The sequence below is a fragment of the Coenobita brevimanus genome, chromosome 54, assembly GCF_032717465.1.
Source record: "Coenobita brevimanus isolate Jiangsu-jjx chromosome 54, ASM3271746v2, whole genome shotgun sequence".
NCBI lineage: Eukaryota > Metazoa > Arthropoda > Malacostraca > Decapoda > Coenobitidae > Coenobita > Coenobita brevimanus.
In genome coordinates this window covers 2073203-2089751 of record NC_137007.1, presented here as the reverse complement: position 1 = coordinate 2089751, position 16549 = coordinate 2073203, and the positions used below count along the sequence as shown (strand labels likewise).

General features: G+C 38.5%; 1 protein-coding gene across 1 annotated transcript in view; it reads left to right on the top strand.

The window, feature by feature from the left end:
- The window catches only part of LOC145401004 (BTB/POZ domain-containing adapter for CUL3-mediated RhoA degradation protein 2), a 33948-nt gene extending 22237 nt beyond the window's left edge, over positions 1-11711 (top strand). The window contains exon 8 of the mRNA XM_080273362.1: positions 11344-11711. Within this exon, the coding sequence (XP_080129488.1) occupies positions 11344-11366 (23 nt within the window). The 3' untranslated portion in view covers positions 11367-11711. The remainder of the gene's footprint in view (positions 1-11343) is intronic.
- The last annotated feature ends 4838 nt before the right edge of the window (positions 11712-16549 follow it).

Here is a 16549-nt window from a genome sequence, read left to right as displayed (position 1 = left end):
CCATGCATCGAAAGGAGTAATATGAGATTTATTTTTTTACCACTGTAACCTACTAGAACTTTTCCCCTGCCGCTCGAGCTCCAGAGGTTCCTCGGGGTTCATTGAATACATTGACTTGACTGTATTCAGCGCCTTTTGCAGTACTAAAGGAAAGGCCTGCCGCACAGTAATTGTTTGGTCCAGCTGCTCTTTGGTTCATAGATCTTCTTTTTCAGCTTGCTTCCTTGTCCATCTCTTGTCTAATTTAAGTGTTGAGATAATATTACCATTTTGCTTATAGATATAAACGTGTAGGTTGTATGAGGAATGTTTATTATCCAGATTGCTGTCTTACAGATTCCAACCTTTCAGTGTCTTCATCCCAAGTTCTGACCTTTTTCTTCCTATGTTTGTAGCTGACAGCATTTCTCTTTCTGAAGCTATCATTATTGGTTTTCTTCTAAATTTTGTAATTTCACCAACTCTTTTCCTTATACTCATCAACAGTAACCTAAGCAGTACGGTTACCACTATCCTCTCGTACATGGAAGACTCCTCCATTTCCTTTCCCACTGCTGCTTGCCGTGTCCTCCACAATAGCCATTGGATGAGGCTGAGGCATACTTGACTTCTGAATTGTCTCATATCTGGCTGAGCAATAGAAAACTTGTTGCACTTCAAAATCTTATTTCCCTCCATCATGCAGCTTGCACTCATTTTCAGTTCATCTCACTCCAAAACATAATTGATACAGCATTGTGCATCCTTCATTTATACAACTAGTCAGCCCTGAAACTTTCCTCATCATTTTCTTTCCTTTTGCCTTTGACCTCCATTATTGTAAACATGTTGTATGCAGTCACTTTGAACTATTTAATTTTTATTTTGGTCTTCTGGTGTTCAGCTATGTAAGGAACAACTCAGGCTTCCAGAGTTTGGTTCTTTCTTTTTTTGCATCAGAGAAAAATATCACTACTTACTGCTATCCTTGATATTGTATTGCTTGGAGCAAGTAGTTTTCTGTTCAGTTTTGGTTGCAGTTTTGTTGAGTACAGTATTCATTTACTTTGTTTGGTAGAGTCATCATGGCTGCCCCAGGCCTTTTACATTATTTCTTTATGCTTATCTGGTGGTAGGGGAAGCAGCAGTAGCAGAGCATGTTTTGCCTTCTGTCATTGCCATATCTTTGCTTTGCCCAACCTGGGCATTACAATCAATACTCAAGCCGTACCTCGGCACACTAGCACACTGTATTGTTTACCAGATTTGCTCCTTGTGGTTCATATCATATTATTCCATATACCAGTATATTATAAAGTATTGTGCTCCTGATGCTGCCTTATGGGGTGGTTCCCATGTGGTCATGGCATACCTTCTCCGGTAGGGTCCCTTCGTGCTGTGTGAGTATCATTGCTCCTCAGCTATACTCTGATGGGCAGAGCCTAGGTTTACTCTGAGGGAGCATTCATCAGGATCGGAGGTGCAAGTTTGGCAATTGTATACACGTGGAATTGGATAAAGTGAAGATAGGCATGCTCCCATTTTTACACATCTGAAACCTAGTCTGCATGGAAGATGTAAGAGTTTGTCCCTGTCTGAGGCTTTGCCATCCATCTTAAGGTGCTGGATGACTACCAGGGATGAAAAGGATTTTTGCCCAGATAAAACTTCATTGTTGTATCTCTCTCTGGAAAGGTTTAAAAATACCTTGCCAGGTATCTCATCCAGTGGATACTGATGCTTATTACTTCCATGGACTGCATCTAACAATGATAGTCACACTAGAATTTCACAGGTGGCTGCTTTGTAATGAGTGTTTGGCAAGCTGGGCCATGCAAATCAGCGTGATGCATCTAGGTCAGCTTGGACCGTGTGTCACAGGTTTTCCATTGTCATAGCACTTGCAGAGTTTTAGGAACACATTCATAACATACAAGCACACTGAAATAATGGCACCTGTCCCCTTGATTGGTTGTGTTGGGAACAGAATCATTACTTGCCACTTCTGGCAAAGGCTCATGTTTACTTTCTGTGGTGCCTTCATGAACTGATGGAGGAAAAATGGGCTTTTGGCATGTCAAAAGCCAACATTTAGCTGATAATGTCATTCACATACCTTGTGAATGTATCATCCCTGGCTTTGGATATGAAATAAATATAATATTGTACAGATTATGCAGATTGATACTCCCTCAAGTGCATGCCTAAAAAATTTGGCAGTTGAAGCCAGTCAGTTCATGATACTAGAAGTGAGTGGTGATCAGAATATATGCTTACAGATACTTCTTATCGATCAAGAAATCAAACAACCACTATAAAGGATTGTATTGAGCAAAGCTGTCACATTTTAACCAATTGTTGGAGTATGTAGTAGAATGATTAATGAAAATTGTAATTTCTTTTTTTTTTACACTAGTAACGTGTCTCACTAGTAGTAGTAGAGAACCATATGTTCAGTTTCTTCCCAAAGTCCTTATTTTAGCAATGAAGGTGTTTAGATACAAGAATGAAGATATCCTTTGGATGTTGAGGGAGTTCTCATGCAACAGGGACAACTGTAGCTTGTGCCACTGTTGTGAGGTGACAGCACGGAGGAGAGAGATTGTTTGCATTTTTTTTTTTTTTTTTTTTTTTTTCTGACCACAGAAACAATGTGCTGTTATTACCTACAAATTCCATCAGTTGTTAATGTGGTGCTCTCATTTAATTATAATTGTTCATATTTTCAAAGCTGTTAAGGCCCAAGGCAAGTCTTAGGTTTATACCTTACTTAGTTTTTATGAAGTAACAGACTAATCCCCTGGCAGGCATGCTATTGCACTAACCCAGGAGCTGTATCATAAACGTCTTCTCATTGTTGAGAACTAGCAGGAGGTAAATTATATATTTATATATACTGTATATATATATATATATATATATATATATATATATATATATATATAATATATATATATATATATATACGTAGGAGCACATGTGGTTTGGTTATATGGTTACCACGCAGTGCTGTAAATGGTTTCTTTGCTTACAGGAAACCATTTGGCTTGTCACTGAATGTAAAGCCACCTGTAAAGGAAAGAAAAGTAATAAGAAGTGACAGGAAAGATGGGAGAAATAGGAAGAAAGGAGGGCAGGCACAGAAAAAGAATGATAAAGGCTAAGGAAGAAGTAGGCAGCACTACATCAAGCGAGTGGATGATGGTCGCCACCACCTACCACTATATACTGTATATATATATATATATATATATATATATATATATATATATATATATATATATATATATATATATATATATATATATATATATATATATATATATATATATATATATATGTATATATATATATATATATATATATATATATATACATATATATATATATATACAGTAATCCCGCATATTTCGCGGGTAGTTACGTTCTTGTAACCCCCGCGAAAAGTCAATTCCGCTAATACTCTATTAACAATTGAAAACTTGCACTTGTGTCCACCATGCTGCCCATCACACAGTCCATGTCCATACTGATTGCGTAGACAATTCCACGTCAGACAATTCCCCGTCAAAACATGGACGATTCCCCTTCAGAACAATTCGCACCCTGGACGATTCCCCGCCATTCTATAAATATACTAATCAATACTTTCATCAATATACTTATTATTAATTAATCAATACTTTAATAACTATATTTCAGGGGGATCCAGCAGTCTATGTTCAGTAGCGTAGGTTCTGGATATTATTTATTAGTTGCACCTTTAGTCAATAATTAACTTGTTTCTTCCTCGCTGTAGTCGCCTTCGAATTATATTCTAGCGTCACCCATAGCTATCTTCATTAATGAAGGCGAATTGTTTTGTGTTTGTTGTGACTGCGAATTGTCCCGAAACCTCCATACTCATCCCGAAATACCTTCTTACAAGATTGAAAGCACATACTCCATTATGAAGGAAAAACGTAAACACCGTACTGTAATACACAATTATCTACACATTTATTAACAAAACAGTACAAAATAAAAAGATGCATTAACTGGTGATAGCAAACACTGCACGGTCAAGTTTCTTAGCTTGTCCAGTAACACAATTTTCTCTGCTAAGGTCATAACTTGATCGTTTTGTCACTTTGGAGTTCTTACTAATTGTATTATTAGCCTTTGGTGAGGCTGGCTTACGTCCTGGGGCCATGTGGAAAGCAAGTGGGAGGCAAGAGGCTCATATCATACTGTGGTTACAACCACAACAGCCACTTGAGGCAGTCAGGCGTGGACTGAAGAATGCGGGACAGAGAGCAGTGTTGCCATATCCAAACAACGAAATTATGCTAGGGCAATGAAAAAATTATGCTAGATTGAGCATATTTGTTCCAAGTAAAAAATGAATTATGTTAACTTGAAGCTAAATGATAAAATTCTACACATATTCGTGCAACATATTAATTATGTATTGTTTACTATGAAAATATTAAAATGAACCTACATACAGTAAGAGGATAAATATCGGTATCTACCCATGCTGCTTTTTCCCACGAAACTTACGTTTTTCTGATGGATTTTGATGTGATTCGTTCGATTTTGAGCATCATTTCCGTCGGAAATAACCAGATTTTGAGATATGACCCCCCCCATCCCCCTGAAATAATGAGGGATCTTTGGGGAATCGGGGGTTATAGGGAGGGGGGAAAACACAGAAAATGGTCATTTCCGACTGAAATGAAGCTGAAAATCGAATGAATCATACCAAAATCCATCGGTAAAACCTAGGTTTCATGGGTAAAGTACAAAGCTCAAACTTATCCTAACCTAACCGAACCTAACCTAAAACCTAACCTAACCTAATCCAACCTAACCTAACCTAATCCAACCTAACCTAACCTAATCCAACCTAACCTAACCTAATCCAACCCAACCAAGCCCAAACTGAAAGTAACCAACTATTCAAACATCTTACCTTATTCGTCTCTCTCTCTCTCTCTCTCTCTCTCTCTCTCTCTCTGATTTGTAGCTTTTATAAAATTATTCTAAAAATATTCCATTCCATTCTAAATTATGCTAGAATGATTCTAAAACTTCTAATATGCTAAAAAATATTCCAGACTCGAAAATTTGATCAAAATTATGCTAAAAGAATAAAATTATGCTAGATATGGTAACACTGGCAGAGGGGCCACGGGAAAGGGACAGAGGGTATATGAGTTTACCGCGCTACAATTGGAAGCTGCGGGAATTTCAATTTTTTTTTTTTTTTTCTGTATATTCAAGGATATTTTTGTTGAACTTATTAATGCTAAGAAAATCCGCGAGAGGGCAAAACCGTAGACAAAAAATCCGCAAAAAATGCGGGATTACTGTATATATATATATATATATATATATATATATATATATATATATATATATAATAGTATATTATATATATATATATATATATATACTGTATATATATATATATATGTATGTATAAAATCAATGGATTTAGAACCTTTTTTTGTGTGTGTTCAGAACTTAAATTCTACTGAAAGCATTTTGCAGTTCTTGCTCATACATTTTCTTCGCAAAATGATACAATGATGATATCACCTTAACCTGTCCTATTGCTCCAGTAAGGCCTGTGGACCTTCCAAAGAAGTGTCGGTTTTGGCACTTCAGAGCTGCTGATTGGGAGGCCCTCAGGCTGTACTTCTTTAATTTTCCTTGGAATGATTTTTGCTTCCATGGTTGGGAGCCATCAGTGTGTGCCTAGTGCATCAGGGAAGTTATTCTCTCGAGCTTGGAAGCATACTTTCTTTTCTCGTATCCTTTGACTACAGTAATACAAAAATACCTTGGTGTAGTCACACTTGTTGTAATGCTGTCCATAACAAGGAGAAGGCCTACAAAAGGTACTGGAGCCAACCCTCTCCTGAATCTTATTTCTTTATTGTTTCTGCCCGGAATCATCCTATGTCTGTTCTTTGCCCAGATAAAAATAATTTCATTCATACTAAATGCTCTGACCTCTAACTCGAATTCTTCCTGCTCCTTCTTGCACCTTGCCAAAAACCTTTCTAACAACCTTGCTTCATCATCTTTCTCTCCTCTTTTCCACACTGATGGCTCTGTACCACAGAACTGTAGAATTTTAACAAATAAATGTGAAACTTTATAAAATAATGTTAGTATATTCCAAAACAGTAGTGAATAGTAAGAGTATACTGAACATCATCATCATCGTCTAATCCTGTGTTGCCCCATGAGGAGCATGGGAGCCCGGGGCTAGGCAAGTTGGTCCTGACATTTAAGATGAGAGTCTCACTCATCTCTGAGTGGCATTGCGTGAGGAATAAACCACAACAATCCCTTGGATATAAACCTGCACAGGCTCAATCCGACCAGAGCACAATAATTACCCACTAAACCACCAGGCACCATAATTTGGTTACCACCCAGCATAGTAAATGGCTTCCTGGTGTACCTATTTCTTCTACTGATAAAGCAGACTTTCTCTTCCAATTCCACCTTAGACGATTCCAGTGCTGTTCCTCCATCACTTCCCTCTCTGACTTCCTCATGGCTGACATTAAATCTTCAGTTGATGTATTTTCTGCCATCACTAGCCTCATTACTAACAAGGCATATGGTCCTGATGGGGTTCCTTCTGTTGTCCTCAAGAACTATGCTTCTCTGCTTACACCCACCCATGGTAAATCTTTCGCCTTTGTCTGTCAACTTGCACCTTTTCCTATCGCTGAAAGTTTGCTCTCATTCAGCCCGTCCCAGAGAAGGGTGACCATTCCCATCCCTCTATTACCCAATTGCTTTAACATCCTGTGTTTTAATGAAGTTCTTGAGTCTATTCTTAACAAAGAAAATTTTAAAGCATCTTTCCTATTACAACCCTTTTCCTGATTGTCAGTATGGGTTCCACCAGGGATGCTTCACTGGTGATATTCTCACATACCTTTCAGACTCCTGGTCATCCTCTTTTTGGGACTTTGGCAAAAGCTTTGCTATTGCACTTGACATCTCAAAGGCTCTTGATCAAGTCTGGCATAAATCTTTAATTTCCAAGCTGCCCTCTTACGGTTTTTATCCTTCTATCTGTGCCTTTATCTCGAGCTTCTGTTCTGGTCATTCTGTAGCTGCTGTTGTGGACGGCAACCATTCTTCTCTGAAAGCTGTCAACAGTGGTGTTCCTCCGGGCTCTGTCCTTTCACCAACTCTCTTCCTTCTATTCACCAATGACCTTTTAAGCTGTACATCTAACCTTATGGACTCAAACGCTGATGACTCCACCCTCCACCTTTCCATTCATTTCCCTCAGCGTCCCATCTCAGCGGTTACTTCAACAAATAAGGGATGAGGCTTTGGCGCACTAAATGTCCTACTTGGGTCATATCTCTGATTGGGGTAAAGATATTCTTGTTTTTAATGCATCAAAAATGCAGTTCTTAAAATCTGTCAGCCTGACAAAATCTTCCACAGGAGTACCCTCTAATTTTTAACAATATTCAGCTCAATCCTGCATCATCTTTAAACATACTTTGGGTTTCATTCTCTCATGATTTATCTTGGAAAGAACATATTACCTCTCCTGTAAAATCTGTTTCCAAGAGATTGGGTGTGCTAAGTCGACTCCATGCTTTCTTTACCCCTGCACAGTTGTTGGCTTTATACATGGATTTTATTCACCCATGTAGCACCATTGTGCAAGAGGAGGCTTCACATATAAAACTCTTCTCAACAAGGTGGAGTCAAAGGCTTTTCATTTCATTAACTCTCCTCTTCTCACTGACTCCTTTCAACCTCTGACTTTTGGCTGCACTCTTGCATCTTATCTCTTTTCTATTGCTACTTCAATGGTGACTGCTCCTCTGAACCGTCTGGTTGCATCCCTCCACCATTACAGCAAGTGCGTTGCACTTGCCTGGCAACAAACCCTCATCCCTTTTCTGTCCAACTCCCTAATGCAAAAGTTAACTTTTGCTCTCAGTCATTCATGTATGCAACAGGTCAGCTCTGGAATTGTCTCCCTCTGTCTGTATTTCCTACTGCCTATGATCTCAGACTTTCAAGCGCAGTTTGTCCAGGCATCTCAAAATGAACAAATCTTGAATTTGGCAGTCTGTTATCTTGTTTTTGTTTTTTCTTGAAGGGAATGGTTTGTGGGCTCATGGTCCATGGTTCCTTCTATGTAGTTATATAAAAAAAAAAAAAAAAAAAAAAATTACTTGCTACTTATGGTAGGTTTTTGCCCTCACCAAACTTCCTCATGATGTAGATATGTTCCATACCCACCCTAAACCCTTTCAATACAGTCCGTACATAAACGTTCTCAAAATCCATGGATGCAAGGTGAAGCTTCTTTGCAACATATATCTTGGGAAATGTAATTGTAAATACAGCATACTAATATATTTGAATGTAGTTCAGATGCCTTCCCTAACTCAAAGCCCTTAATACTTGAACAAGACTAGGTATTAGATTTTTAGGTGAGGCTTGAGACAGTCCTAAATGTGGACATATGACCTACCATTACTTGAGTGGTTCAGCAATCACAGCTTTGCTATATGTTAAATTGAAGAAATAAACCTAGGATTTGTTTTTCAAAGATGCCAGCCTACAGAACTGGCTGAGACAATGAGGTTACATAAAATCAAAACAATTGCAGTGGTAATATGTACATTTTGTGTGATGAGTACAACAATTACAAATAACATTTATTTTTTTACTTTATGTGAGAACAGGTTTTGACAGTAAACCTTATACAAGCTAGGTTAATCAAAGTTTCCAATGTAAGAATAGCATATTACAACTGCTTGTGATATGATACTTTCTTTAGTTGACGAAAGTATAAGACTATGATTACATAGCCTGCAATCAGCCCTTTTAGGGTGCAGTTAATTATGAGAAGGGTGGGCTGGGACATGGAATTTAATTTGTGGGAAAAAACAGGATAGCATGATAAAGTTCTTGGAGTTCCCCCCACTCATTTAATCCATTTCTATCTCTGACTTTACTTAAAAACATCTTACCAATTTTGACTGACATTATACTTATGGTAAATATCAATAGATGGAACTCTTACAATGCTTACACACAGAAATGACTCGGTTGTAAATGTAAATTATGTGTTTCCCACTGCTCTACTCATGTTCAAACGTAACCATTGCAGTCTCATACCATACATGCCAAGGGTAAGTAGTTCTGTTATACACATTATTTCCTGTAACTTTATATAAATAAGGGGATAACACAGCAGCACTGCTGGGTCACAATGTGGGGAATAGTATGAAACTCTGAGTTGCTTTTTTTTTTTTTTTTTTTTTTTTTCCAGTGGAGTGTGCTTGCAATCACAGGATTTTTTTCCATGATGCCTGAACCAAGTCAACAATTGCAAAACAGATGTACATTTGGTGTCAAGTACACCTTATAAGTAGTCCAGCAGTGTTGTACAGGATTATATAGGTATTTGTGTGACATGACATATATTACCATGGTTTTAAATATGATGGAGGCTTTAGCAGTGCAATTGTGTAATAAAGTTTAGCCTATGGTATTCTCTTTTTGTCTAAGTGGATTTTGTCAAGAAGCTTAGAGACCTTCTGACCTCTAATAAGGGGAATCTCTCCAAGGGTGAATGAAAGAATCAAAGATGTACAGTATTTGAACATAAGGAAATCAAACAACTTCAGTAAGTCTTGAACTGGGCAGTTATGTTTTGTTTTAATAGGCTTTGAACATATTTGCTGATCTCAGCCTAGTTCACCCAATGTTGGCTTTCAGTGCAGCATGATCTCTGGCAACATCTTTCTTTTGTCCCCCAATCTTGACGTCTTTTTTTTTATAATTTAATCCCTAGTCTTGTTAGATCTACCTCTTGGTGTGCTACTTACCACATACTCAGATTTTTTTCATTTATAAAACAGTCTACATTATTACCATTCCAGGATAAGCAATTATAAGAAATATTTTATAAAGTCCAGTTGAGATGTACTGAACTGTACGGCACAGAAACTACAATATAGTATCTGTCTTTTTGCCTGTAGGCAGATACCTTAATCCCAGAAGGGATGACTGCAACCAAATCACCTCTATGTAATTCTTTCCTCTGTCATCAGGCTGCATTCTCTCCAATTCAAATCCCTCTCACCTCATGCATGTGCTGTACCTGTCTGCCCTATCCCTCCATCTCATCCTTAACCTCCCCCTTCCCCTCCCTCTCACTTTCACACACTCCTAATCAGCCTTTCATTCTCATACTTTAACGAATATTTCTCATCATCCACTCACTTGATGTAGTGCTGCTTTGGGTGTCTGCCCTTTCCTCTCTTCCTTCCTTCCTCTTCTGTCTTTCTTTTCATCATTCTTTCCTTGTCCTTCTGCCTATGTGTGACTTTACACCCCCACTTCTGTCTTTCCTTCACTCTTTCCTCTTCCTTCTGCCTATGGGTGACTCTACACTGCATGACAAGCCAAATGGTTTCCTGTACACCAGGAAACCATTTTACTATGTTGGGTGGTAATCATAAAACAAAATTATGGTGTCTGGTGGTTTAGTGGGTAATTAAGGGGCTTCAATTGGATTTATATTCAAGGGGTGGTTGGGGTTTGTTGCTTACATGGTGCCACTCAGGGATGATTGAGGTTGGTCACTCTCATCTTAAATGTCAGGACCAACTTGCCTAGCCTCAGGCTCCTACTTTCTTCTAGGGGCAGCATAGGATCCGATGATGGATGGCAGTATATATATGCATTGTATTGTGTTGTATTAGAAATCCATCCTATAACATATATTACAATGATTGCTGTAGTAATGATGTAATTGAAAACTATGCTATACCATAGGTCTCAGTATCCTTATGTAATACATTATACTGCAGTAAGAAAGTTAATTTTCAATTTATATAGTAACTCAAGTAAACAGTGGGGTGTATAACAATATAAGTTTGTTGATGCCCAGATATTTTGCCCTGCAAAGAACCATATGTAGTCACTCAGTCATATGAAACTTTGTTGGATATGCTAAGAGCAGAGCCAACTGACAAAATTGCAGTTCATAAGGTTCTCTTCAAGCTCCATGGCAGTTCATTCTCAAGCCTACTTGGGTTCAGGGAACCTTAGCGAGGCTTATGAAAGACATGTAACTGTGATCACAGTTTTTGCTGGGCTTGTCTCAAATCAGACTTCTTACCAGCTCAAGCTGTAAGTTGGTCCCTTGTTTTGTCATAACTTTTAAAGTGGCGCAACACTTGAAAGTGAATAACTGCATTAGGACCTGTCATAAGTACTGAATAATAAACAGTGAACATAGTTTTAAATTCATAATGTTTTTAACAAGAGGCGTTGTTTTTACATTTGTCCATTATGTGTTTTCCACAGGTTACTTAAGGAAGTTGGTCTGAGGATGACACGTGCAGGAAGGCAAATTTTGGCAGTTCAGCTGATGCAATCTTCACCACATGGTTGAAGCACTTTGCAGTATTGTACTGATGCAGAATTCTGGTGCTGACTTCATTTCATTTGTGTCATGAGAACTGTATCAACATTCTGAAAGTGTGACTACTGTAGGTCTACTTAACATTAGCACTGAAGGTAGCTTTGTTTGTCTAACGTGTTAGTCTAGATCACCAGTGGCCAAGCCAGTACAGTGTACTGTGGGAACAACAATCAAACTTTGTCAGGAATACATGTGAATAGTATACAATAGTGCTTCATGTTTAGGATATAGTTTATTTTCCAGTACCCTATATTTAGACTACAATAAAGCTTCTTATATAAGTAAATAGTATACTGAACATTCCTCCATGTAAACTTAGAAAAGGGAATGGAATGCACACAGAAGTGAAAGAAAAGCATTTGGGAGCCGAATGCTAATCACCCGCTAGAATATGCTGTTGGTCAAGTCCAAGATGTAGGCCATATCTTGATAACCTGAAGGTTTCATGTTGATAGCTCAAGCTGTTCTAGAGATACAGTATAATGGTGCTAAAGGCATGCAATAAAAACAAGTTGACCTTTGGCAGCCATTTGGGTGACCTTGGCATCGACCCTGAGTGCCCATTTTCGAACTAGTCCAAGATTTTGGCCATATCTTGATACCCTGAAGGTTTCATGTTGAAAGCTTGAAAGCTCATGCCGTTCATGAGATATAATTTTGTTAAAGGTGGATGATAAAAACTAGGTGACCTTTGGCAGCCACTTTGGTGACCTTCACCTTGACCCCAAGTCCCCACTTTTGAACTAGTCAAAGATTTAGGCCACATCTTGATAACCTGAAGGTTTTGTGTTGATAGTTTGTGCCGTTTATGGGATATAATGGAAACACACACACACACAGCCAGGCAAAAAGATAATTGCTATGCCTTCTAAAGGCAGGCGATAATAATTTTTTATTGAAATAAATCGAATTGAGCAGTTTTACGTCACTATGACCATCAGTATAAAAAGGGACTCGCCCCAAATTATTAATATATAAATCTGTCACTGAACCCTTAAACTCAGAAATGGGTTTGGAACATGCACAGAAGTAATCTTTTACCGAAATAACTTAATGTGAATTGTGCAGTTTTACATCATTATGACCATCATTATGAAATGGGACTCACCCTGAAATATTAATACATAACTCTGTCACCAAGCCCTTGGACAATGAGAGTTTCTCTGTGATAAGTAAAATTGTGTAGCAGTAGCCAGAGTTGTTATAACTAAACCCTGGTCTCTCTAATCAAGCATACTCATCAGCCACATGTAAGCCACAGCTGCTGCAGGGCTGTCCTACAGGTACAGTATGGCGTATACACCATTTATGGAACTGGCATCTCCTGGTGTTAGACGGACCCTCACCAAGGTTGGACCAGGGTCCTTCCCATGGCAAGATGCAGGGAAATGGGTTTGGCTGCTCCCGGGTGGGTGTCACAACTGTTCCACCACCACATGTAGGATTATCAGTGCCATTAGCTCGAGTAAACTAATAAGTTGTCAGCCACCATGTGATGTTTAAAGAAATCATAATGAACTGTTGTATGGTACACTGACATTTTGGCTTGACTTCCCAACTCCGTCCTCCACCTCTACTCAGTGTGGAGAGCTGCACTGCCTGACCCTCTGATTTTCATTACGAATAGTAGTCGGGAAAAAGCCACTGGTATAGTCTTTGTACTCCTCATGTTCTATGGAAAGCAGAAGACCACCTACAACACAAGTTGTGCCACTGTACCTCCAGCAGACTGTACCTCCAGCATGCTCAGTGAGCATGCATTTTACTCTTCCTGTCCCCTACGTTTTGTACTGGTTTTACATGGTATGGTTAACCCTCTCTGCTTATCTTTTTTCTGGTAATAGCCTGCAGGGATCCCGTTCAATCTATTTCCCACTTTTTGCCCCACCTAACATTTTCCAAGTTTCATGCATCAAACAGTGCACTTTCAAGTCTATCTATCTATTGCCAGACGCCACAATCCCGTAAGCGGTGGCAGTGCTATGTAAAATATATTCTTGACCTGGGGCAGTCATCATCTTTAGCGTAAGTGTTCATGATAATGGTATATTGTGCAAGAAAATGGATAGGCCAGGGGCAAATTGAATTTCCCGCATTAAATCCTCGTCCGTGCCTTCCATGCTCACCGATAAATTTCGAATTTGGAATATTTATTGTTTCCGATTTGTTATAATATACACATTAATTTGCTATCAGCGATTATTGCCAGGTAATTTATATGACTTTGAATGTAAAAATAATAATAATAATAATAATAATAATAATAAGACTTTTAGGGTATTGTTTACATTAGGCTTGGCCTGAATCAGTGCGCATGCGCAGACTCCTCAGAGATAGAGGATTTAAAATTTGAAAGGCGGCGGACGTGTGTACCAGGCGGCGTTTCATTGCTGATTTTGTTTGTACTTTTATGTACAATGGCAGATCCATTCGTTCAGGTATGTTTGTTTCCTGAAGTATGACATATTCCTGAAGGGTTGTTAGTTATTTTGCTCTGTGTAAGTGTTGTGTATAAATTACGACATTATTTTGACTGGAGAGGTCATTGTATTTAGCAGCGTGCAGAAGTTAAGAAACGTGAGTTTCAACAGAATTTAATGGTAAAACCTGTTATTGTGGAGGGTTAAATTTACACTGTGGGATACGTCCCAGACCTGCATTTTTGCATGGATCAAGAGGAAAATGTATTGCTATGTTTACATTACAAGCTGGAAATTATATCTGGGTAGAATTTAGTGCATACTTATTTTTGGTCCATAGTAGGTACAATTTGTAAAAATATTCTTTGATAATATCTGAATTAGGGGAACTTCATTGTGTTTTTTCCATTGCAGATGCTTTGTTTTTTGCACTTGTTATTGACTCTTGAGAGAAATGTAGGTTTTATTTTACAAGTACACAATATGGAACCCAGTACAGTATTGGTCACAGACAGGTAGGCCATCAGAAAAGATAACTTTTTCTTTAAATACGATACATTCGCAAATGCATAATAACCGAGATATTAAAACCTAAAAACCTACATCTATTCGCCTGAGCATCATATGCATGTGTTTGGATATCCACTGACATGTGCCAATAGCTGTCCATATTTAACGTTCCTAACGCACATTTTTTACATTTCAAGCTGACCGTCAGATGCAAGACATGTTAGGTTTGGTTAAATCATTTAAGTTTCCATTGTTTTGATATGAGGTACACTGATGCGTCTAGTTGGAGTGATGGTTGCCAAACGTAGTGGCGCCAGCTGGAGATCGCTGGTAAACATTGCCACAGGGGACCTGGCCATTTCCTTAACTCCACAAAAATAAGTATATTTTGCCTTGGGTAGGCCTAATCTCCAAAACGAGTGATATCTGGCAAAAATGAATGTCAAAATCATTCAAAGTACATAAGAAAAAATTGTTGTGCAACAATTGGGGTGTATTCTGTACTTGTAAAATTTTACCAAAATGTATACTGTAGAATAATATTCATCTGTCTGTTGCCAGACACTCAATCCCATGAGGGGTGGCCACAAACAAATCTCCTCCATACCACCAGGTCCCCTGCCATTTCACTGCCCTGCTTCCAGCTCGCACCCCCCTCTCTTATATACCTCTCCATTCCATCTCATCCTTGGCCTTCCCATCTCTCTTCCCGTCACTACCTTACTCACATACACTGGCCCATTAGTCTCTTGCTCTCCATCCTCTCCATTTTTGTCAATTATATATGTTGTTGAAAATGGTTAAATCTTCAGCAGCAGTCCTGTATGTCTAAATACATTTCTTATACAGCTGTTACTGTTTGAGGTTTTTATATGACAAGGCATGCATACCAAAATCTTCCCATTTTTATCGTGGCAGTTGATGGAATGGTCTCTGCCCAGTGATGAATAAAGCTTTGAAAAGAAGATGCAGTTATACTAGCACTGTATTTTAAGGTACCGGTACATGTAGTGTATAATTTATCTTTTGTTTTCAGAAAATGATGGCTCGAAGCCAAGCCAGGCGTGCAGCAGTTGGGAAAAATCCACAGATTACAGATAAGGAAAATGTGGGAGTGTCTACTACAACTCGCTCTAGACTGAATCACCTCAGTAATCTTTACAAAGGTAATTTTATAATGAAAAGCACTGTGTTGCATCTCATATATATATATATATATATATATATATATATATCTATCTATCTATAGCCCGACGCCCTAATCCCGCAAAGGGTGGCCGCAGACAAAATGCCTCCAAGTCGCTCTGTCACCCACCATTTGACTACCCTCCCCCCAGCTCACCCCCCCCTCCCTCATATATATATACAGTATATGTATATATATATATTTGTATGTATAAACTATTTCCTTTGCACTCAGTAGCTAGTAGTAAATCACCTGGATAATGTTAACAAAACCACTAATATTAATGTGAATCAGTTTGTTGCACAGTTTTAAGTCAGCATCTGTGATGGTTGTCCCCTCAAATTAAAAGTAAGTGAGATACTGTGGAGTGTAATGTGTGCAAGTCCTGTGGGTCTGCTTACGTTTCATCGGCTAAAAATGATGCATTCTTGCTTTTCAGTGGTGCATTATGGTCATAGAGGGTATGCTTTTGCTTTTTGCTAGTGCTTCATAGTTCTGATTCAGCCAGTCAGAGGGTTGGAAGTAGGTCTGTTGCGTGTTTTCAAATTTGAAATCAATCAAGATGGATTCCACCAGTGACATAAGGTAAGATTGGATCTTGGTCATGGTTAGGCTTGAATGACAGACATATGTTAGGATAATATCTAAAATGGGTAGGTTAATTCCTGAAATTCAGGACAAATTACATATGATGGTAGTTAATGTGTGGAATAGTCTTCCCAAATTTGTTGTGGAGGCAAAGAGTGTAAAATAATTTGAAAGAAGACTTGATAAGTTCTGGTCGAGTCAGGAGATCGAGTACAATTCTGAAGAGTGCGGACACATTGAGTCAAACTGTCAGAGGACGAAACTGATGCAGAGATCTGACTGACCTATGGTGGCAGCGATCAGGACATAGAGCTCAACCGACCTGCATCCAGTATCTACATAAGGTAAGGAAATGGCTTGAAATTAATTTTTTTCTTATTTTTT